The sequence below is a fragment of the Heptranchias perlo genome, chromosome 25, assembly GCF_035084215.1.
Source record: "Heptranchias perlo isolate sHepPer1 chromosome 25, sHepPer1.hap1, whole genome shotgun sequence".
NCBI lineage: Eukaryota > Metazoa > Chordata > Chondrichthyes > Hexanchiformes > Hexanchidae > Heptranchias > Heptranchias perlo.
The window spans coordinates 45862939-45886235 of record NC_090349.1 but is presented as its reverse complement, the minus strand read 5'-3'; the positions used below and the strand labels follow the sequence as shown (position 1 = coordinate 45886235).

Genomic DNA, 23297 nt, shown 5'->3' with positions numbered 1-23297 from the left:
CATTTCATTGGAAGGACATTTTACAAAAAGAAAGGCAATCTGTAAATAATGTATAGAAACAGTAAAAACAAGAATTTACAAATGATCGAAGTACAAAAGAGAAACATTAGTTAAATGCTATTGTACTAAAGTAAAAGTATGTACGAAATTTGCTTCATTGGCTGGTTAATGTTCAGTTGCATACTTTCATAGCCATACCTGGCAGGGTGGAAAGAACACATTATCCAGCCAACCAATTGTTTTTTGTTTTACAAAAACTGCGTTGCACTTAAAACAACCCATCAGCTGCAATTGAAAGTGTTTCATGGGGCGGGGGAGGGAAAGGTATGGAATAAAAATTCTGGGATGTAGCAATGAACACATTAAAGGTATGTTTTATTTAACATTGGTCTTTCACCTGCTTATTTTTTGCAGTTTGCATGCCATTAATTATCAAGAACATATATCAATTTTAACCAGTTTATGACACAAAAACTGATATAAAATATACATTTTGAGGGAAAAGCATGCATTTTCATGTATGTGGTATGAAATGCATTAAGTAACAAAGAGAATGGGGGTTGCTAATTGCTTTGCTCTTCAATTGAATGCCATTTTATGTCGCTAAGACAATGAAAGTTCACTGTGGAATGGACAAGTACAGCCATAATCCAGGGGGGGGGGGGGGGGGGAGTACAGCCATAATCCAGGGGGGGGGGGGGGGGGAGTACAGCCATAATCCAGGGGGGGGGGGGGGGGAGAGGGGGAACATTGGACATCAACCCAGGAAGGCAACACAACACTGTCACAGTTTTGAACTAATGGCTTTCGGTGGAAAGAGGAATTATGAATACAGACACGACATACAACGTGTACCTTCTCCACCACTGGGCGATGTGGAAAGAGATGATCATTGTGCATCTCTAAGGCAAAGCTGGAAAAGGGCGCCTATTACACCATGTGAAAAGAAGAATGTGGAAGTGCACGGTTATTCAGAATACACAAGAATCACTTCACTCCACCAAGCTTTCTTAGTAGGTTCTTTCCTTTTGATAACAGTCCCTTTTTCTTTTTGGAAGCCATATCTCTGGGCCACATTGGGCTACGTGCCCCGCCTACTATAGCAGCTCCAGAGTGCTGGTGGTGGTGATGGTGTACAGTTGGAGACGGAACCCTCCTTGGAGTGTTTTCAGCAAGGACCTAGTGTGCATCATACGATTTGATTAGTTTTCTTTCAATGTAGGAAGGGATTGTGTTACAGGATAAATGAAAACCAGAATTCTGCACACCGATTCTACAATGCACAAAGGGCTATTCTGTGACTCAGTTACAGCACCCAAATATTACACACCTGAAGATACCATAGACGAGGTTTGTCTAATGCACCTGCGCAGCTCAAACTGAACTAGTCTACTTCACGAGGAAAATAAACACAAGGTCCTGAAAGAAAAAGTGTTCCCCAAAGTCTTGGATTCTTTGCTTTTAACTAAAGAGAGACCAAATGAATAAATAATGTTCTACATTGGGAGAGTTTGCTGATCAAAATAGTTTCTTATGATCTCAGGCAAATCAAAATTTAAAAATCTATTTACGGTTCATTTAGTGTGCGGGATTAGTGATGAATTTTCACAAGATCACATGGGGAAGAATGTTTTTCTTTCACAATCATTTCAAAATGGATTGGTCTCAGCTGCATCAGAACTACAGGAGCTCCTGTTATCGGTATCTTCAGTTGCTCACTTACGTGAAGGTTACAGTGCGTTTATTAAGATGTGAAATGAACACTCTTCTTCTGTTCCCAGCAGATGAGCAAAGAAACAAAACAGAAAAGTTTGCAATGATGATGCTGAAATGGAAGAAAATCAAAACCCCAACAAACATCGTTACCCATAATAAAAAACACACATATCATCCATTAGGGCTCAATCCCAGAAAGATTTGTTTAAATCTATTTTAACACTTTGAAGTTAGGTCCAGCACACACAGGAGTTGACTTGAGTTTTTTCTCCCCCCATGTAATTTTTTAAAAATTGGTTTGCTGACCGCTTCAATTCTGCTTTTTGGGTGACTTAAAAAAAAAGTGTACTTTCAAAACAAGCATCTTCTTCATCTTCTCAAAAGGACAGTCTCTGAATGTGAAAGGACTGATTTAGTTGTATTTATACAGCACCTTATCTCATCTCTCAGAAACATTTCTATGTGCTTCACACATAACGAATTACTCTGAAGTGCACTCACTGTTATTATATAGGTTTGTATGAAGAGAATACTGACATTCCCAGGAAAGCAATGTTTTGGATTTATTCAGGCTTAGTTTTTCAAGCCACTGCCCAAGATACTCGATCATTTTGGGGACTGGATTTCTTTAATTCAATTTAATGAAAATAAATTGTTAGTTCTAATTCGATTGGCAATGAATCCCCTCAGTAATCGGGGCACATGCTACTTCACACCTTCACAATACTTCGCTTGTTTGTTGAATGAAAGCACACAGATCTGCTTCATGTTCTGTTACTTAAGTACACTTTTGCACCCCAGAAATCGGATCCAGGGTAGAATAATTAAGTATTTTTAAAATGACAGATAATGCTGCTGCTGAGCAATAAATGAAAACACTGGACAGTAAAAACATATAAAGCACTGGATTCACACAGACTGAGCTTTGAGGAATCTATAATCAAAGGGGACTTCCAGATTGACACCAATCAGAAGGAAAAAATACTAAGTACAACAACAAGAACTTGCATTTATATAGCGCCTTTAACGTAGTAAAACATCCCAAGGAGCTTCACAGGAGCGATTATCAAACAAAATTTGACACCGAGCCAAATAAGGAGACTAGGACAGGTGACCAAAAGCTTGGTCAAAGAGGCAGGTTTTAAGGAAGAGAGGGAAGGGGAAAGGTTTAGGGAGGGAATTCCAGAGCTTAAGACCAAGGCAGCTGAAGGCCGGCCGCCAATGGTGGAGCGATGGGAATCGGGGATGCGCAAGATCACAATTGGTCATTTTCCTCCTCTATTAATGTCACTGTGTCCAGATTAATGATGAATAATTATTTTATTCAATCAATTCATTTTGGCTTGAATTTCACGCCGTTGCAACAGGCACAAGGTGTGAGGGTAAACTGTGAGTGAAAGACATCTGGAGTTACAGAAGGTCAGTGGGTTGACAAGGACGGTGATATCAGTCACTGCAGTTAACCAGAGCTTGCTTGATTGCCTTTGGGAGTTGAAGAGGAATTTCCCAGAGTTTTGTTCTCCCTAAACTTGCTGTGGGGTTTTGTGGTGGTCTTTTTCCTCGACCAGGAGGCTGTGTGACGGGGTGGGGTGGGGGGAGGTTTGCTGGTGCTGGTAGGGTGTGTAGGAATGGCCTGGCCGGCCAGTTGGTCATTTCCTGCCCTTTATCGTATGGTTTGTAATTTTTGACCAATGAAGTTCACATTGCTAAACGCATTCATTCCCGCGTGTACTTCTTTTAATTAAGGATTTAACCAGGGGTTAATGCGAATTCTGCCACAAAGCAAGGCACAAACTGTCATCTTGAACACAAGCAAAAGGCAACTGAACCGAACTTAATCCAAAAAAGATGTGTTTACAGCAAGTTAAATTTATACCAATTTTAAATAAACTTCCAGAAAATATCCCCCTTTTTGAGGGAAATTGCAGACTTTCAATGAACTAAATGTCTGGAAGCAAAAGAAATAATTTGCCGATTGATTCAAACAACAATATGGAATTACAGATGTTGTGAGAATGAGCTGTCTTCGAGTGCAAGGGAAGGATGCATTAACCAGCAATACCACAGAAAGCAAATATTGCAGCGACTTCCACCAGACAAAGATTGTGAATTTTACTCTTTATCCTTTTATTGTTCACAGTTGAGAGAAAATTTTACAAAAGGCTAAAGTAATAGTTAAAATGAACTCCCATCACCGCCATAACATCAAAACCACCAACATTTAGTGCCATCAGAATGGAATACTATAAGGTGCCTCATTAATATCTGATTCAAATATTGTGACTGGTTAATTAGGTACTTTAGAAAAAATATCACATCCTGATTCCAACTTTTATGGAGTGACCGAGTCATTTAAAAAAATCATATCCCGTTGCTACTCCCTGTGTGTAATGTTCCTGCTTCCCCCCATTTCTCTGTCCCTTGTCTCCTCCCTCACTTCTTCACATTGCCCTTTCTAAACATCCTGGGTTAATTTAAGGATCCAGCACAGTTCACATTACAAAAGGAAGCCACAGAAAGCAGAAAAATAAATCAGTGTCTGCACATCAGCTGACTGGATTGCCACACAGAAAGGAAGGAATTGATCAATTAAAACTGATAAGAGTGCGTCACTAAACCCCGTGCGTCACTAAACCCCGTGCGTCACTAAACCCCGTGCGTCACTAAACCCCGTGCGTCACTAAACTCCGTGCGTCACTAAACCCCGTGCGTCACTAAACTCCGTGCGTCACTAAACTCCGTGCGTCACTAAACCCCGTGCGTCACTAAACCCCGTGCGTCACGAAACCCTGTGCGTCACTAAACTCCGTGCGTCACGAAACCCCGTGCGTCACGAAACCCCGTGCGTCACTAAACCCCGTGCGTCACTAAACCCCGTGTGTCACGAAACCCCGTGCGTCACTAAACCCCGTGCGTCACTAAACCCCGTGCGTCACGAAACCCCGTGCGTCACTAAACCCCGTGTGTCACGAAACCCCGTGCGTCACTAAACCCCGTGTGTCACGAAACCCCGTGCGTCACTAAACCCCGTGCGTCACTAAACCCCGTGCGTCACTAAACCCCGAGCGTCACTAAACCCCGTGTGTCACGAAACCCCGTGTGTCACGAAACTCTGTGCGTCACTAAACTCTGTGCGTCACTAAACCCCGTGCGTCACTAAACCCCGTGCGTCACTAAACCCCGTGTGTCACGAAACTCTGTGCGTCACTAAACCCCGTGCGTCACGAAACCCCGTGCGTCACTAAACCCCGTGCGTCACGAAACTCTGTGCGTCACTAAACCCCGTGCGTCACTAAACCCCGTGCGTCACTAAACTCCGTGCGTCACTAAACCCCGTGCGTCACGAAACTCTGTGCGTCACTAAACCCCGTGCGTCACTAAACCCCGTGCGTCACTAAACTCCGTGCGTCACTACCCTGCGTCACTAAACCCCGTGCGTCACTAAACCCCGTGCGTCACTAAACCCCGTGCGTCACGAAACTCTGTGCGTCACTAAACCCCGTGCGTCACTAAACCCCGTGCGTCACTAAACTCTGTGCGTCACTAAACCCCGTGCGTCACTAAACCCCGTGCGTCACTAAACCCCGTGCGTCACTAAACTCTGTGCGTCACTAAACTCCGTGCGTCACTAAACCCCGTGCGTCACTAAACCCCGTGCATCACTAAACTCTGTGCGTCACTAAACTCTGTGCGTCACTAAACCCCGTGCGTCACTAAACCCCGTGCGTCACTAAACTCTGTGCGTCACTAAACTCCGTGCGTCACTAAACACTGCGTCACTAAACACTGCGTCACTAAACCCCGTGCGTCACTAAACCCCGTGCGTCACTAAACACTGAACAGGGGGGCTCAGGGAAACCTGTTGATGCTCTCCTGCCCATTAGGGTTTGGCAGGTCAGTTTTATTCCCTTACATTTTAAACTCAGGTCAAAGGTACATTTTTTGAGACAATGCGATAGTCAGATATCGGCTGATCCCAGAGTTGTGTGATTGGAATCTGAAAGGGAAGGAAAGTCTTGGGAAAAGTACTGACTGAAGCTTAGAAGAATGAGAGCTGATCTCATAGAAACATATAATATTCTGAGGGGGTTTGACAGGGTAGATGCTGAGAGGCTGTTTCCACTGGTTGGAGAGTCTGGAACTAGGGGTCATAGTCTCAGGATAAGGGGTCGGCCATTTAAGACCGAGATGAGGAGAAATTTCTTCACTCAGAGGGTTGTGAATCTTTGGAATTCTCTACCCCAGAGGGCAGTGGATGCTGAGTCATTGAGTACATTCAAGGCTGAGATCGATAGATTTTTGGACTCCAGGGGAATCAAGGGATATGGGGATTGGGAGGGAAAGTGGAGTTGAGGTCGAAGATCAGCCATGATCTGATTGAATAACGGAGCAGGGTCAAGGGGCCGTATGGCCGACTCCTGCTCCTATTTCTTATGTTCTTACTTGTCCGATATCGAAATAAAATTAGGTTGTTATAAAAATATATGTCGACATTTTGAGGTCCAGTTTCTCATCCTGATGAAGAACTGCCATATTGGGTCTGCTTTCCCTTGGATCAGATGAGGTCACTGATGGGGATAGGAGGTAATTCCTTTCCTTTTAATAGGGACTGAGATTCTGGACTGGTTTGGGAGCCAATCTGCAGCCAACGGCCCTGGTAAAAGGCACTGCCAGGTGGGTAGCAGGAACTGAGCAGAGACCAGGAGCTTTCTGCACAGACGTTTGGGACAATTTTTGAACTTCACGATTGCGGAAAGGGCCTGGGCCTCCACGATCAGCTTGTTTAGAGATTTGCAAATCACACTGATGACTGGTGCGTGAAGCAATAAAATCATAACTGGTAACTTTTAAATCCCAAAGGATAATGTTTAATGTTACATCACAAAGAATATCGAAAAGACAAAAACATAAAACCAACAAAACAGCCATGAAATGAAGCAAACCCTGAAGGTACTTTTAGTCGATGATTTATTCCCCGTCAGTAAAGCCAGTTGTGAGTACAGTACTTGCCCTTTTTCCTTTTATGCGCCCTGGTGTATCTGGCGGATATCTGGACGGTGCATCAGAGAGATAGACTTCAACATCATCAGGCACTTCTTCGAGGAAGTTTGAAGGAACCAGACCTTTCTGTCCATTGATCTCACCCTGCAAGTTAATCACACAATATTACCTCATAGAATCATTCAGCACTGGAGGCCATTCAGCCCATCGTGCCTGTGCCGGCTCTTTGAAAGAGCTATTCAGTCAGTCCCACCAACCCCACCCCACCCCCACTTCCCCCATAGTCCTGCAAATTTGTTCCATGTGTAGTTTTGGGGGGGTGGGGGGGAGAATTCTTCTAAGTTTGAAGTTTTATTTTTCATGAATCTTTCAGTTTGCAAAGTTCTGGAGCTTCTAAAATGTGGATGGACCTAAACTGGATCCATGTTGGTGATCAAGCTCCAGGAGACAGGTAACACTGTCCTTGTCAACCCATCCACCTTCTAGAATTCCTGATACCTTCCACTCGCAGGAACTCATCCAGTTCCCTTTTGAACATCTATTATTTGCTCTCTTTTGTTGTTTGTGGGATCTTACTGTGCTCGCATTGGCCATCTCATTTACCTTCATAACAACAGCAACTACAACTCAAACAGAAATCATTGGATCTGAGGCACTTTGGGATATCTTAAGGATGCGGTAACGTGCTTTTTCTAAACGTTCACTCCCTTCACCACCGGCGCACTGTGGCTGCAGTGTGTACCATCTATAGGATGCACTGCAGCAACTCGCCAAGGCTTCTTCGACAGCACCTCCCAAACCCGCGACCTCTACCACCTAGAAGGACAATGGCAGCAGGCGCATGGGAACAACACCACCTGCACGTTCCCCTCCAAGTCACACACCATCTCGACTTGGAAATATATCACCGTTCCTTCATCATCGCTGGGTCAAAATCCTGGAACTCCCTTCCTAACAGCACTGTGGGAGAACCTTCACCACACGGACTGCAGCGGTTCAAGAAGGCGGCTCACCACCACCTTCTCAAGGGCAATTAGGGATGGGCAATAAATGCCGGCCAAATATCCCCAAGACAAAAGGCTTATATACTCAGACTGTACTTTTCATGTCCCAAAACAGTTCACAACCTTTTTGAAGTGTAGTCACTATTAACGTAGGAAACACAGCAGCCAATTCGCGCACAGCAGGATCCCACAAACGACAAATTAATAGTGAGAGCTGCATTTACACACGATAAAGCTAATTCTTTTTCTCCTGTTGAATAAAAAAAAATGACGCCTTTTAAGTTTATTTTAAATACAGTTAAAGATAAACCTACATAATAAAATCCATCTTCATCCAGTTCTCCCCAGACAGTAATGATGTCTCCAGCACAAAACGTCAGCTCAGCCTGAAACACAGAAACGTCAACCAATTTTGAAAACATTTCCGCTTATTTAAAAAACAGATGATTGGAGGTCTCAGGAACAGTGGTCAAGGAGGGAGACGGCTGGTTAGTCCTTCCATTGATAGATATTTTCACAACCTCAGGACGTCCCAAAGTGCTTCACAGCCAAAGAAGGTACTTTTGAATTGTGGTCTCTGTTGTAATGTAGGAAACGCAGCAGCAAATTTGCGCACAGCAAGATCCCACAAACAGCAATGTGATAAATGAACAGATAATCTGTTTTCAGGTGTTGGTTGAGGGATAAATATTGGCCTGGACACCAGGGAGTACTCCTCTGCTCATCTTCAAATAGTGGCCACGGGATCTTATACGTCCAGCTGAGGGGGCAGACGGGGCCTCGGTTTAACGTCTCATCCGAAAGACGGCACCTCCGACAGTGCAGCACTCCCTCAGTACTGCACTGGGAGTGTCGGCCTGGATTATGGACTCCTCGAAGATCATCGGGTGAGTAAAGCTGTGGTGCTGTAGAGCACCTCCTGAGTAAGGTGAGGAGTTCACGGTCGGAGGCCTGGAGACAAATCAGCTGTCAGACTGTCGGCCTAGCAAGGCCGTGCAGTGTGGGAAATATAAAGGGAATCAGAGGAGGCCATTCAGCCCATCGTACCTGTGCCGGCTCTTTGAAAGAGCTATCCAATTAGTCCCACTCCCCCCCACCCCACTCCTCTGCTCTTTCCCCATAGTCTTGTAAATTTTTGCCCTTCAAGTATTTATTCAATTCCCTTTTGAAAGTTATTATTGAATCTGCTTCCAACGCCCTTTCAGGCAGTGAATTCCAGATCAGAACAACTCGCTGCGTAAAAAAACATTTCTCCTCATCTCCCCTCTGGCTTTTATGCCAATTATCTTAAATCCGTGTCCTCTGGTTACCGACCCTCCTGCCACTGGGAACGGTTTCTCCCGATTTACTCTATCGAAGCCCTTCATAGGGTGGAACAAAAATACCGAGGGAATAGGATCAACTTTCCTCTGTCGTTCTCGAATGTCCAGATTGGTTAGAAAAGCACCTTAAAAATAGACGTTTTTATAGAGAACTTTAGAATGGACAGTTAGCAATGTGGATTATTTGAGGTCACTACCTCCACATCAACGTTTGGTGAACTCTCCCTCGGGTCGTAGTCGTACAGGGCCACCATTCTCCGGGTCGCGATGGGATGTTGCCTGCTGCTCCGTCGATTCCTTTCTGTTGTGAAATACACAGGAAATGCAGATTTTAAAATAATACATTATTAATGTTTCCTTCGCGTGTGGAAGTTATTTGGATTAACTCTTCCCCGCCTGACCCCCCCCTCCCGCAATTTGAATCTAAGTGGGATCTCGCCGGAAGGAGTGAACCAATCATTGAATTGGTACAACGTCATTAGAATCATAGAATCATGGAATCATAGAAGTTTACAACATGGAAACAGGCCCTTCGGCCCAACATGTCCATGTCGCCCAGTTTATACCACGAAGCTAGTCCCAATTGCCTGCACTTGGCCCATATCCCTCTATACCCATCTTACCCATGTAACTGTCCAAATACTTTTTAAAAGACAAAATTGTACCCGCCTCTACTACTGCCTCTGGCAGCTCGTTCCAGACACTCACCACCCTTTGAGTGAAAAAATTGCCCCTCTGGACCCTTTTGTATCTCTCCCCTCTCACCTTAAATCTATGCCCCCTCGTTATAGACTCCCCTACCTTTGGGAAAATATTTTGACTATCTACCTTATCTATGCCCCTCATTATTTTATAGACTTCTATAAGATCACCCCGTAACCTCCTACTCTCCAGGGAAAAAAGTCTCAGTCTATCCAACCTCTCCCTATAAGTCAAACCATCAAGTCCCGGTAGCATCCTAGTAAATCTTTTCTGCACTCTTTCTAGTTTAATAATATCCTTTCTATAATAGGGTGACCAGGGTCATTGGAAAGGCAAGAGGGACACAGCTCAAGAACATAACTCAAGACTGACATTCCTCATCTTTCAAACAACCAGGTGAGGGGACGGCCTCCTCTGATCACCATTGCTAGCAAAACCATAAATTCCAACGTTTAGTGATTCCAGATAGGATAAGGGAACACTGGGAATCTCCCTGCTAGATTTACAATATCAGTAACATGCACGGACCAGAGGGAATCTGCCCTGACCGTTCTAGGTCTGTGTGTACTTGGCCATTGGACAGGACGTTGGACAGGAAAAGAGCAGCTGGTCCATCCAGCCCGTCTCACACAGTCGCACATGTCGCGATTCAGACACTCCCCGACTCACCCGGAGACACAGAATCTCCCGGGAGAGGCAGGGGAACAGATAAAAGACAATTAGCGAAGAAAAAAAAATCTGGAAAATTCATCTCCCACCCACACCCCACCTGACAGGCAATCAAAACTGGGGGGGGGGGCGGGGAGAGGGGGAGGGGAGGGGGAGGAGAGGGAGGGGGAGGAGAGGGGAGGGGGAGGAGAGGGAGAGGGAGAGGGAGAGGGAGAGGGGAGGGGGAGGGGGAGAGGGAGGGGGAGGAGAGGGGAAGGAGAGGGGAGGGGAGGGGAGGGGGAGAGAGGGGGAGGAGAGGGGGAGGGGAAGGAGAGGGGAGGGGAGGGGGAGGAGAGGGGAGGGGGAGGGAGGGGGAGGAGAGGGGAGGGAGAGGAGGAGGAGAGGGGAGGGGGAGGAGAGAGGAGGGGAGAGGGAGGAGAGGGGAGGGGAGGGGAGGGAGAGGGAAGGGGAGGAGAGGGAGGGGGAGGGGGGGGAGGGTCACGCCCAAAAAAGTGAACTGATGGCCGGTGTGCACGAGTGAAAGCCGAGGAGCCTCCCTGTGGGAATATGTTGCTCCGGTGGGAGTTAGTGAGGTCTACTGGCTCTGTTTTTATTGGCTCACCTCTTTGAAGTTGCTTAGATACCAGTTGGCAACGAGGTGTGTGACTGATCATTGGGGGGGTGAGATTAGATGTGAACAGGGGGGAAAGTAACTCTTGTAACTGTGATGGGTAAAAATTCTACTTGTCCTATATTTGCAACTATACATAACCCTGGTTAGACCGCACCTGGAGTACTGTGAGCAGTTCTGGGCATCGCACCTTCGGAAGGACATATTGGCCTTGGAGGGTTTACTAGAATGATACCCGGACTTCAAAGGTTAAGTTACGAGGAGAGATTACACAAATTGGGGTTGTATTCTCTGGAGTTTCGAAGGTTAAGGGATGATCTGATCGAAGTTTATAAGATATTAAGGGGAACAGATAGGGTGGATAGAGAGAAACTATTTCCGCTGGTTGGGGATTTTAGGAGTAGGGGGCACAGTCTAAAAATTAGAGACAGACCTTTCAGGAGCGAGATTAGAAAACATTTTTACACACAAAGGGTGGTAGAAGTTTGGAACTCTCTTCCGCAAATGGCAATTGATACTAGCTCAATTGCTAAATTTAAATGTGAGATAGATAGCTTTTTGGCAACCAAAGGTATTAAGGGATATGGGCCAAAGGCAGGTATATGGTGTTAGATCACAGATCAGCCATGATCTTATCAAATGGCGGAGCAGGCACGAGGGGCTGAATGGCCTACTCCTGTTCCTATGTTCATCAGTCAAATAGTGTCTCCATCCAGAACAGCAGCAGAAAACCCAGCCCCAACACGACAGAGATAAGTTTCAATGTTTTACAATTAAAAAAAGTGACTGAAAAATGAGGAAATTAAAATAAAAGGGAATCGTAAACTCGCGCGCCGCACACACTCGCGCACGGACACACGCACACACGCACACACTCGCGCACGGACACACGCACACACTCGCGCACGGACACACGCACACACGCACACACTCGCGCACGGACACACGCACACACGCACACACTCGCGCACGGACACACACCTTTTGTTTAAGGAGTTAGACAAGCATCGAAATACAAAAATAAAATTAAAAGATACACAACTTTGCAATCAGCCCAAATCAGCACATGCAAGAATAAAAACAGCACACGACTTTTATTAAACAAATTAGTTTACACAGACCTCGTTTCGACTTTCGGGACCTGCGGTTAATAGAGCGCGCGCTCTCTTTGTAACGCTCAGAGTTGACTTCAGGAAAGGGATGCGTACAAATAAAAACAAAGAAGAAGAAGAAACGTGAAGCAACCAGAGGATTTTCTACGACACCTTCACGGGCGTAAGATGATGTGTTAAAATAGACGGTCAGAATCGAAGAGGCAAAGCAGGAGTTTCAAGTGAATCAGCACAAGGTGTTACGGACTAGACTGGGAACAGGCTGTTGACTGCGGTGAATCCTGCTTCCAAATACTTGGGATAACACTGGGGGAGGATTGTGTGTCTGTGACAGCTGTGACCTGAGATGGTCCCAAATGAAATGTTGCTGCAATGAAATGCCTTGTCTGTGAGGCATGTCGAATTGTAAAAACACTCATTTAACTGGAATCATCACATTAATATCATAATTACCTGGAGAGGTCATTTCGCAAGAGTCTAATTTTGCTAACACTGTCATTAATAAGTCCATTCTCCCGTCCCTCTCACCGCTGTGTATCTAAAACTATCCCATTGCAGCCAACCGGTTGTAAAGTTTGAAATAAAAACAGGAAATGCTGGAAATACTCAGCAGGTCAGGCAGCATCTGTGGAGAAAGAAACTGAGTTAACGTTTCAGGTCGATGACCTTTCATCAGAACTGGAAGATGTTAAAAGAGTGGTTATAATCTGAAGTTATTGAAATCAATGTTGAGTTCGGAAGGTTGTAAAGTGCCCAATCGAGAGGCGAGGTGCTGTTCCTCGAGCTTCTGTTGAGCTTCACTGGAACAGGGTAAGAGGCCGAGGACAGAGAGGTCAGAGTGGGAGAGGGACGGGGAATTAAAAAGGCACACTTCGACCTGAAATATTAACTCTGTTTCTCTCTCCACAGATGCTGCCTGACTTACTGAGTATTTCCAGCATTTTCTGTTTTGATTTCAGATTTCCAGCATCCGCAGTATTTTGCTCCTGATTGTAAGGTTTGCTATCTTAGCAGTGATGTGGGAAAGTTTTCTTCTAGTTTTTGATGTCGGTGGTTTTTTCCTGAATTACGTGCTGAATATTTCTTTAGAATGTACCAAATTCAAATCTGATTGGATTAAGCCATAATTAATGTGTTAACAATCAGAGACACAGAAAGTCTCCCAACCATTATCCAATGTACACATAACAACCACCGTCTAATGCAAATGTGGTTTGGTGCATCTAAAGACCGCAAATGGATGCAGATCAAACACAATCAGGTAAAGTATCTCTTTTAATTTGAGAGTGAGTAATACCAATTTTCTCCACCGGGGTGTTGAGGGGCAGATAGCCCTGGTTCACCAACTGGTCCATCATCTCCTCATCATCCGTCTGGATCTCAGAGACCATATTACACGGGATGAGGCCGACTCTTCCATTTGTCTCTCCATGGTAGAATCCATCCACATCCTTAGTCCCACGGACCTGAAAAAATAGCCATTTTAAAAAAAAAACACAGACCATCAACTTTCACCCATGGAAAACCCGCCTATCATCACAAACATGATGCGCGGAAAATACACCCAGCAAATAAAGGAGGATGAACTTGCGTTTCTATAGCGCCTTTCACATCCTCAGGACGTCCCAAAGCGCTTCACAGCCAATGAAGTACTTTCAAAGTGTAATCACTGTTGCAACGTACGGAAACACGCAGCCAATTTAGAAAAAAGACTGAGGGGTGACCTAATAGAGGTCTTTAAAATTATGAAGGGGTTTGATAGGATAGACGTATAGAAAATCTTTCCACTTGCGGAGAGACGAAAACTAAGGGCCATAAAGATAAGATAGTCACCAATAAATCCAATCGGGAATTCAGGAGAAACTTCTTTACCCAGAGAGTGGTGAGAATGTGGAACAAGGAGTAGCTAAGATACATTTAAGGGGAAGCTGGATAAACACATGAGGGAGAAAGGAATAGAAGGATATGCTGATAGGGTGAGATGATGTTGGGAGGGAGGAGGCTCATGGGGAACATAAACACCGGCAGAGACCAGTTGGGCTGAATGGCCTGTTTCTGTGCTGTAAAATTCGATGTAAACTGAACTCTTTCTCATTTAATTGAAACAAACACAACAATTTAGTCATTTAATCCCTGAAATCTAGTTTTAGGCCAAGTGCAACTCAAGGCTAAACTCCCACCGAGGCTAAACTCCCACCGAGGCTAAACTCTGTACTTTCCTGGCTTATTGTTGCTCAAGAATATTCTCTCACTAGTAAACTCAAACTTATACTTTCTTAACTTTCACATCAGCCCAACTACCACAGAAAAACAGCCAATTAGGGAACAGCTAATCATACTACCTACTTAATAAATCAATCAGTAAAACAAATACCAGCTCAAACCAGTCCATACTGAATTAACTGTTCCGAGCTAAAAATAAGCAAATTAAAATATTCTCCCCTGAATTTGTTTTTGAGGCTTGACCTATGAAATTGCAATAAAGATTGTGTGTTAATTAAATGTGGTCCTGGCCAACCAAAAACATTTACATTTTGATTTGTGGGACCTTCTGGGTCCCAGTGGGTCAGGTAGTCACCTGGTTAATGGCTGAACCATTGTGGGAGTGGTTTTAATCATTTGGACATCTCATGATTTGCTTGAATTCCAAATTGTTATGGAAATGCTTCATTAAGGAGGTGTTGTTATTTCAGAACTGACAGTTTGGAATCTCAGAACATCCACCAATTCTTCCTGCTATTTAACTTGGCTGAACAAATCAGGTTTGAATTTTTTAAAGATTCTTTCTCGGGATTTGGGCGTCACTGATAAGGCCGGCATTTATTGCCCATCCCATAGTTTCCCTGAGAAGGTGCTGGTACAACTGAATGGTTTGCTAGGCAGTGAAGAGTCGACCATGTTGGTGTGGGGGCTAGAGCCACATATAGGTCCAGACCGGGTAAGGACGGCAGGTTTCCTTCCCTAAAAGGACATTAATGAACCAGTTGGGTTTTTATGACAATCTGACGGCTTCATGGTCACTTTTACTGAGACCAGATTTTTATTTCCAAATTTTTTTTAAACCTGAATTCAAATTCTCAAACTGCCCTCGGTGGGATTTGAACTCATGATCTCTGGATTATTAGTAAAGTAAAAAATAATTATAACAAGCAGCCCAAAAAAGGAGTCAAACAATGAACACATTTAATATAACAAACTTTTGTATAACTATAAAAGGTTTATAACTATTTTAAAATCGTACAGTTAACCAAATATACTGACACAGTGCATCGTAGGAAGATAGGAATTGATAGACGGAAAAAGACCAAGGTCCATCTAGTTCACCGTCTCCCATCCTGGTAATCACATGATTCAACGATAATGGAGTTGTTGACTAATCAGAGCAATCAATCTCGATCAATGAGTCTCGAACAGACCCAGACATGAGGTGAGGAAAACCCCCAGTGGGGGAGAGCTTTGGGAACCAGAGGTCCAAAGTCACCTGTTCCTCCCGAGCCTGTTCCACTCACGACTCGTCATGTTTGGATTTCTGCCGATAATTAGGGGGCATTACCTTAATTATTTGTCCCTCCTTGAATGGAAGTTCTTCCTCTGCTGCGTCAGGATTGGGCGACATTGATAATGGATCATAGTCAAAAAGAGCCACAAAAACTCGAGCTGGGAGATCTTCAGCACAAACATCGGCCTCTGATTCTTCATAAATCTCCGGAGACAAGTGCTCTGTCCCACAGTACCTGTCTGCAAAAACCAGATGGTTCATACAGTGAGTTATGCAATTGGGGTGAAGTCATTTGTTGCAGTATTGGACTGGTTGCTGTCAGACTGAAAATGCTGTAACTATTCACGAAAGGCGCTATAAAAATGCAACTCCTTTCTTTCGATAGTGGCAGTTTCTATATAACAGAAAGAAAGAAAGAAAGAAAGACAGAAAGAAAGACTTGCATTTCTATCGCACTTTTCACAACCTCAGGACGTCCCAAAAGCATTTTACAGCCAATGAAGTGTAGTCACTGTTGTTAAGTAGGAAACATGCCTGCCAATTGGTGCACAGCAAGATCCCAGAAAGAGCAATGAAATAATGACCAGATAATCTGTTTTAGTTGTGTTGGTTGAGGGATAAATATTGACCCAGGACACCGGGAAGAACTCCCCTGGCTCTATTTTTTTATTCGTTCATGGGATGTGGGCGCCGCTGGCGAGGCCGGCATTTATTGCCCATCCCTAATTGCCCTTGAGAAGGTGGTGGTGAGCCGCCTTCTTGAACCGCTGCAGTCCGTGTGGTGAAGGTTCTCCCACAGTGCTGTTAGGAAGGGAGTTCCAGGATTTTGACCCAGCGACGATGAAGGAACGGTGATATATTTCCAAGTCGGGATGGTGTGTGACTTGGAGGGGAACGTGCAGGTGGTGTTGTTCCCATGTGCCTGCTGCTCTTGTCCTTCTAGGTGGTAGAGGTCGCGGGTTTGGGAGGTGCTGTCGAAGAAGCCTTGGCGAGTTGCTGCAGTGCATCCTGTGGATGGTACACACTGCAGCCACAGTGCGCCGGTGGTGAAGGGAGTGATTATTTAGGGTGGTGGATGGGGTGCCAATCAAGCGGGCTGCTTTATCTTGGATGGTGTCGAGCTTCTTGAGTGTTGTTGGAGCTGCACTCATCCAGGCAAGTGGAGAGTATTCCATCACACTCCTGACTTGTGCCTTGTAGATGGTGGAAAGGCTTTGGGGAGTCAGGAGGTGAGTCACTCGCCGCAGAATACCCAGCCTCTGACCTTCTTCAAATAGTGCCTGTGGGATCTTTTACACCCACCGGAGAGGGCAGACAGGGCCTCGGTTTAACGTCTCATCCGAAAGACGGCACCTCTGACAGTGCAGCACTCCCTCAGTACTGGCACTGGAGTTGTCTGTCTAGATTTTGTGCTCAAATGTCTGGAATGGGACTATGAACGCACTGCCTCGGGACTAAGAGGTGAGAGTGCCCCCCCCACTGAACCATGACTGACACCAAAGAACAGTAAATGGGGAAATTAATATTCCTTGTGTATTTTTTTTAAAGTCTAGTATTGTTTGGTAAGGGGCAGGTGGTCAGAAAAATCAGCCTCCAGCCTCCCTCGTCTCCCACACAGCGATGCTGCTCCTCGTCATTGTTGCTGTGAACAAAGGAATTACAATAATCGCGAACGATTCGTATACAATTGTCCCACATCGTAATTTCAACACCAATGTCTCATTCTGCTAAGGAGCAGCTTTATTTGAGTGGCCTGTCCCTTTAAGGCCACACAGTCTAATAAATAGGGACATCCTGAGATCAGGTGGAAGTTAACTGGTGATTGAGTGGGAAGTTTGCTGATTGGCTGGTATTTGTAAATTTCTGGCTGCAGGTCAGAAGAAACCAGCACAGAGTGACTGTCTCTCTTTCTCATTTTTTGTTCATGTGCTCTTAACACTTGAGCTGTGAGGTCTGGAGTGTAACTGATGAGTGTGAGATGCCAGACTCTTGTTTACAAAGTTGAATCCGATTTTCCTGATCACTATTTGCACTGATTGTGTGAGTGTAATGCTCACACTGAGTCCTACAACCGGTTTGGGCTAGACTCCTCGTTACACGTGAAGAATTTCACAGATTGTCTGTACATTGGGCCATTAAGTTCTGTTTGAATGTCGGCTGTGACTCAGTGGGGGGCACTCTCACCTCTGGGTCAGAAGGTCGTGGGTTCAAGCCCGACTCCAGAGACGGGAGCACAAAATCCAGGCCGACACTCCCAGTGCGGTACCGAGGGAGTGCAGCACTGTCGGAGGTGCATTCTTTCAGATGAGACATTAAACTGAGGCCCCGTCCGGCCTCTCAGGTGGACGTGAAAGATCCAATGGCACTATTTCGAAGAAGGACAGGGGAGGCGTCCTGGGGCCATTATTTATCCCTCAACCAACATCACTAAAACAGATGATTGGGTCATTGTCAAATTGCTGTTTATGGGATCTTGCTGTGCGCAAATTGGCTGCTGCGTTTCCTACATTACAACAGTGACTACACTTCAAAACTACTTCATTGGCTGTAAAGCACTTTGGGACATCCTGAGGTCGTAGAAGATGCTGTATAAATACAAGTCGTTCTTTTTACTGCTGCAAAATTCAAAGTGACAGTGTGAGGAGCAGACTCACCTGCTCAGTACAAGGACTCACCGCATGGAGTAGAAACACAGCGAGAGGTGAGTCACAGGGATTCGGCTCTGACTCAGGAGCTTTTTAAAGTTTTAAAAACTTCTTCAACTTTTTAAAACTTAGCAGTTTTTTAATGAAAATGTCCAGGATTTTTTTTAATGAATGAAATGATAACTTTGGTGCAATGGCAGAGATGGTGGGTCTGGAAGATTATGGGATACCTGCCATCTGCCATGACGCTCAGCCAGTTACAGCGATCATTTGCACTATTTACTAATGAGGATTTATCTGTTGTCTAATGTAGGTGGATCGGAGAACGTAACGGTCGCCAACTACTACTTACCGTATCGATTCTCGGACACTACGCTGCGTTGGAGCGGCCATTTCCTTCGTCCAGCAACACTGCGATAATAAGCGTCCTCTTTCCCCTGGGAAACGTTGCCTTCACTCCCTGAACGGGAGCGGCCGCCCTCACTGTTACTGTCCACCGTGATTTCTACCCGGGGCAGAGATACAACAGGAGACGTTACCAAGTCAAAGTAATCTGCATCGTAACACTGCCTGTAGCTGGGTCTTTACTGAAATCCGGCGTCCAGTGATTTTACCCATTTTGCTGTAACTGTGCAGTGATTTTAGCCATTTCCCTGTTTCTGTCCAGCTCAGAGTCCTGGAGTGCGAGTTAGAGACACTCTGACACAATAGGGAGGGGGAGGAATTTCTGGGTAATTTTCTCCAGAGTACAGTCACACCTCGGAGTAAAGCACAGGTACAGGAAGGGGAGAGTGTGACTGTTAGTTAGCAGGGTAAGGGGAACCAAGGGAAGGAGGTCCCACAGATACTGGTCCTGTCCAACAGGTACAAAGTATTTGCTACCTGTGAGGATAAAGATGTAGGCTGCGGGGTGGACGGCCAGAATGCTAATCATGGCACCATGGAGAGGGAGGCAGTCCAAGGTGGAGGTGGGAGAGGAGCAGAATAGAAAGGTTGCAGTTATAGGGTATTCTGTAATCAGGGGGATAGATGGCGTCCTCTGCAGTCGCGACCGTGAGTCCAGGAGGGTGCGTTGCCGACCTGGTGCCAGGGTAAAGGACATCATGGAGAAGAACTTGGAAAGGGAGGGGGAAGATCCAGTTGTCGTGGTCCATGTTGGGACCAATGACATAAGGAAGAATAGGGAGGAGGTCCTGTCGAGGGAATATCAGAAGTTAGGAACTAAATTAAGAAAACAGGACATCATGGGTGGTAATCTCAGGATTACTACCCGAGCCACGGGCTAATTGACATGGGGATATTCAGATCAGGAAGGTGAATGTGTGGCTGAAAGACTGGGGTGGGCAGGAGGGGGTCCATTTCATGGGACACTGGCACCAGTACTGGGACAGGAAGGAGCTGTACCACTGGGACAGGGTCCACCCCAACCAGAATGGGACCAGAGTCCAAGCGGAAAGGATAAGAGGGGGAGGGGGGAAGGGGAGGGGGGAAGGGGGGGAGGGGGGAGGGGGGAGGGGGGGAAGGGGGGAGGGGGGAAGGGGGGAGGGGGAAGGGGGGAGGGGGGAGGGGGGAAGGGGAGGGGGAGGGGGGCGGAGGCGGAGGAGGGGGAGGAGGGGGTTTTGGGGGATCTGGTGAAAATAACGTAAGTCTGAAGATAAAAGAAATAGGAGATGAGAGTAAAGGTCAGACCAAAGGTGAGGAATAAAGTTAACAGAAACAGACAGGGAACAAACACAGTTATAGAACATAAATATAAAATGGCTGTTAAAAATAAAGTGAGAGGAACAATTAGTAAAAACAAATGAAATTGCCTGTCCAGCGATGTGCACAGCACCTGAAACAAAACGGGGGAAGTGGAGGCAATAATTCTTAGTGAGGAGCCAGGTGTAGTGGGGATAACTGAAACATGGACACAAAGAACAGAACTGGCAACTAAATATTGCAGGTTATAACGTATTTTTAGAAAGGATAGGGAAGGAAGAAGGGGGGGCGGGTAACAGTGCTAATTAGAGATAATATAATGACAATAGAAAAAAGGGACATAATTAACATTAAGATAGAAACAGAATCCACATGGATTGAGACAAAGGATGAGAAGGGATCGATCACGTTAATTGGGATATTCTACAGACCACCTGATAGTGGGAGGGAAATGGAGGATGAAATGTGGAGCCAAATCTGTGAACTGAGTAAAAGACATCGAATAATAATCCTGGGAGATTCCAACTCCCCCCAAATAAACTGGACAGAAGAGATAGGGAGAGGGGAAAAGGGAATGCGGTTTTTACAGTGTGTTCAGGACTCCTTCCTTACCCAGTATGTGAGAAGCCCAACAAGAGAGGGATCACTGCTGGATCCAGTAATGGGAAATGAACCAGAACAGATAAGAACATAAGAACTAGGAGCAGGAGTAGGCCATACGGCCCCTCGAGCCTGCTCCGCCATTCAATCAGATCATGGCTAATCTTCTAACTCAACTCCACTGTCCCTGCCCTATCCCCATATCCCTTGATTCCCTTAATGTCCAAAAATCTATCGATCTCAGTCTTGAATATACTCAACGGCCCTCTGGGGTGGTGAATTCTAAAGATTCACAACCCTGTGAGTAAAGAAAATTTTCCTCCTCTCAGTCCTAAATGGCCGACCCCTTATCTTGAGACTATGACCCCTAGTTCTAGACTATCCAGCCAGGGGAAACAGCCTCTCAGCATCTACCCTGTCAAGCCCTCTAAAAATGTTATGTTTCAATGAGATCACCTCTCATTCTTCTAAACTCCAGAGAGTATAGGCCCATTCTACTCAATCTCTCCTCATAGGACAAACCCTCTCATCCCAGGAATCAATCTAGTGAACCTTTGTTGCGCCGCCTCTAAGGCAAGTATATCCTTCTTTAGGTAAGGAGACCAAAGCTGTACATTGTACTCCAGGTGTGGTCTCACCAGAGCCCTGTACAATTGCAGCAAGACCTCCTTGCAATAAAGGCTAACATACCATTTTGCCTTCCTAATTGCTTGCTGTACCTACATGTTAACTTTCTGTGATTCGTGTACAAGGACACCCAAATCCCTCTGACTAACAACATTTCTTAGTCTCTCGCCTTTTAAAAACTATTCTATTTAAAAAAAAAGAGAAATAAGTGCAGGGGAACCTCGAGGCAATAGCAATCATAACATGATAAGGTTTAAAATAATGATTGAGAAAGACATAAGTAAAACAAAGACCAAAGTATTAGATTGGAACAAAGCTAATTTTGAGGGGATGAGAATGGGATTTTGACAGACAAAGAGATAAACAGCAGTGAGAAATATTTAAAACCGTGAACAATAAGAGTTCAGGAGAAATATATTCCTCCATGAAACGAGAACAAACTAACCAATAGTGCAAGACCATGGATGAATAAATAGATAAGGGTAAGATTGGAACTAAAAAAAATATACCAAGTACACAGACAATAAAGGAGTTACATCGAATCAGGCCATTCGGCCCAACTGGTCTATGCCGGCGTTTATGCTGTACACGAGCCTCCTCCCTCCCTACTTCATCTAACCCTATCAGGACACACTTTCTTCCTCGTGTGTTTATCTAGATTCCCCTTAAATGTATCTCTGCTATTCGCCTCAACTACTCCTTGTGGGAGCGAGTTCCACATTCTCACCACTCTCTGGGTAAAGAAGTCTCTCCTGAATCCCCTATTGGATTTATTAGCGACTATTTTATATTTATGATCTCTAGTTTTGGTCTCCCCCGCAAGTGGAAACATTTTCTCTACGTCGACCCCATCAAACACAATCATTATATTAAAGACCTCTATTAGGTCACCCCTCAGCCTTTTTTTTTCTAGAGAAAAGAGTCCCAGCCTGTTCAGCCTTTCCTGATAATTATATCCTCTCAGTTAGAATCATAGAAAGGTTTCAGCACGGAAGGAGGCCATTTGGCCCACTGAGTCCGTGCCAGCTCTATGCAGAGCAATCCAGCTAGTCCCACTCCCCCGCCCGATCCCCGTAGCCCTGCACATTCTTTCCTTTCAAGTACTTATCCAGTTCCCTTTTGAAGGCCATGATTGAATCTGCCTCCACCACCCCCTCGGGCAGTGCATTCCAGATCCTAACCACTCGCTGTGTAAAAAAGTTTTTCCTCATGTCACCTTTGGTTCTTTTGCCAATCACCTTAAATCTATGTCCTCTGGTCCTTGACCATTCCGCCAATGGGAACAGTTTCTCTCTATCTATTCTGTCTAGACCCTTCATGATTTTAAATACCTCTATCAAATCTCCTCTCAACCTTCTTTGTTCCAAGGAGAACAACCCCAGCTTCTCCAGTCTATCCACGTAACTGAAGTCTCTCATCCCTGGAATCATTCCAGTAAATCTTTTCTGCACCCTCTGAGGCCTTCATATCTTTCCTAAAGTGCGGTGCCCAGAACTGGACACAATACTCCAGTTGTGGTCGAACCAGTGTTTTATAAAGATTCATCATGACTTCCTTTGTACTCTATGCCTCTATTTATAAAGCCCAGGACCCTGTATGCTTTTTTAACCACTTTCTCAACCTGCTCTGCCACCTTCAATGATTTGTGCACATACACTCCCAGATCTCTCTGTTCCTGCAAAAAAGATTTACAAGGATGATACCAGAATTGGCTAAGTAACAGGAAGCAGAGGGTCGTGGTGAACGGTTGTTTCTCGGAGTGGAGGGAGAATTTAGAATTTTTAGAATTGTGCCCTCTAGTTTACATTGCCTCTCCTCGTCCTTCCTACCGAAATGTATCACTTCGTATTTTTCTGCGTTAAATTTCATCTGCCTTGTGTCCGCCCATTCCACCAGCCTGTCTATATCCTCTTGAAGTCTATCACTATCCTCCTCACTGTTCACTACACTTCCAAGTTTTGTGTCATCTGCAGATTTTGAAATTGTGCCCTGTACACCCAAGTCCAAGTCATATTAAGAAAAGCAGTGGTCCCAGCACTGCACCCTGGGGAACACCACTGTACACCTCCCTTCAGTCCGAAAAACAACC

General features: G+C 45.2%; 1 protein-coding gene across 1 annotated transcript in view; it reads right to left on the bottom strand.

Moving 5' to 3' along the window:
* Window positions 1-6594: 6594 nt before the first annotated feature.
* The window catches only part of rimbp2b (RIMS binding protein 2b), a 275923-nt gene continuing 259220 nt past the window's right edge, over window positions 6595-23297 (bottom strand). The window contains exons 18-24 of the mRNA XM_068006203.1: window positions 18633-18785; window positions 15690-15874; window positions 13434-13602; window positions 12146-12211; window positions 9241-9344; window positions 8036-8107; window positions 6595-6861 (exon numbers count right to left, since the gene is read on the bottom strand). Coding sequence (XP_067862304.1) covers window positions 6685-6861; window positions 8036-8107; window positions 9241-9344; window positions 12146-12211; window positions 13434-13602; window positions 15690-15874; window positions 18633-18785 — 926 coding nt within the window. The 3' untranslated portion in view covers window positions 6595-6684. The remainder of the gene's footprint in view (window positions 6862-8035; window positions 8108-9240; window positions 9345-12145; window positions 12212-13433; window positions 13603-15689; window positions 15875-18632; window positions 18786-23297) is intronic.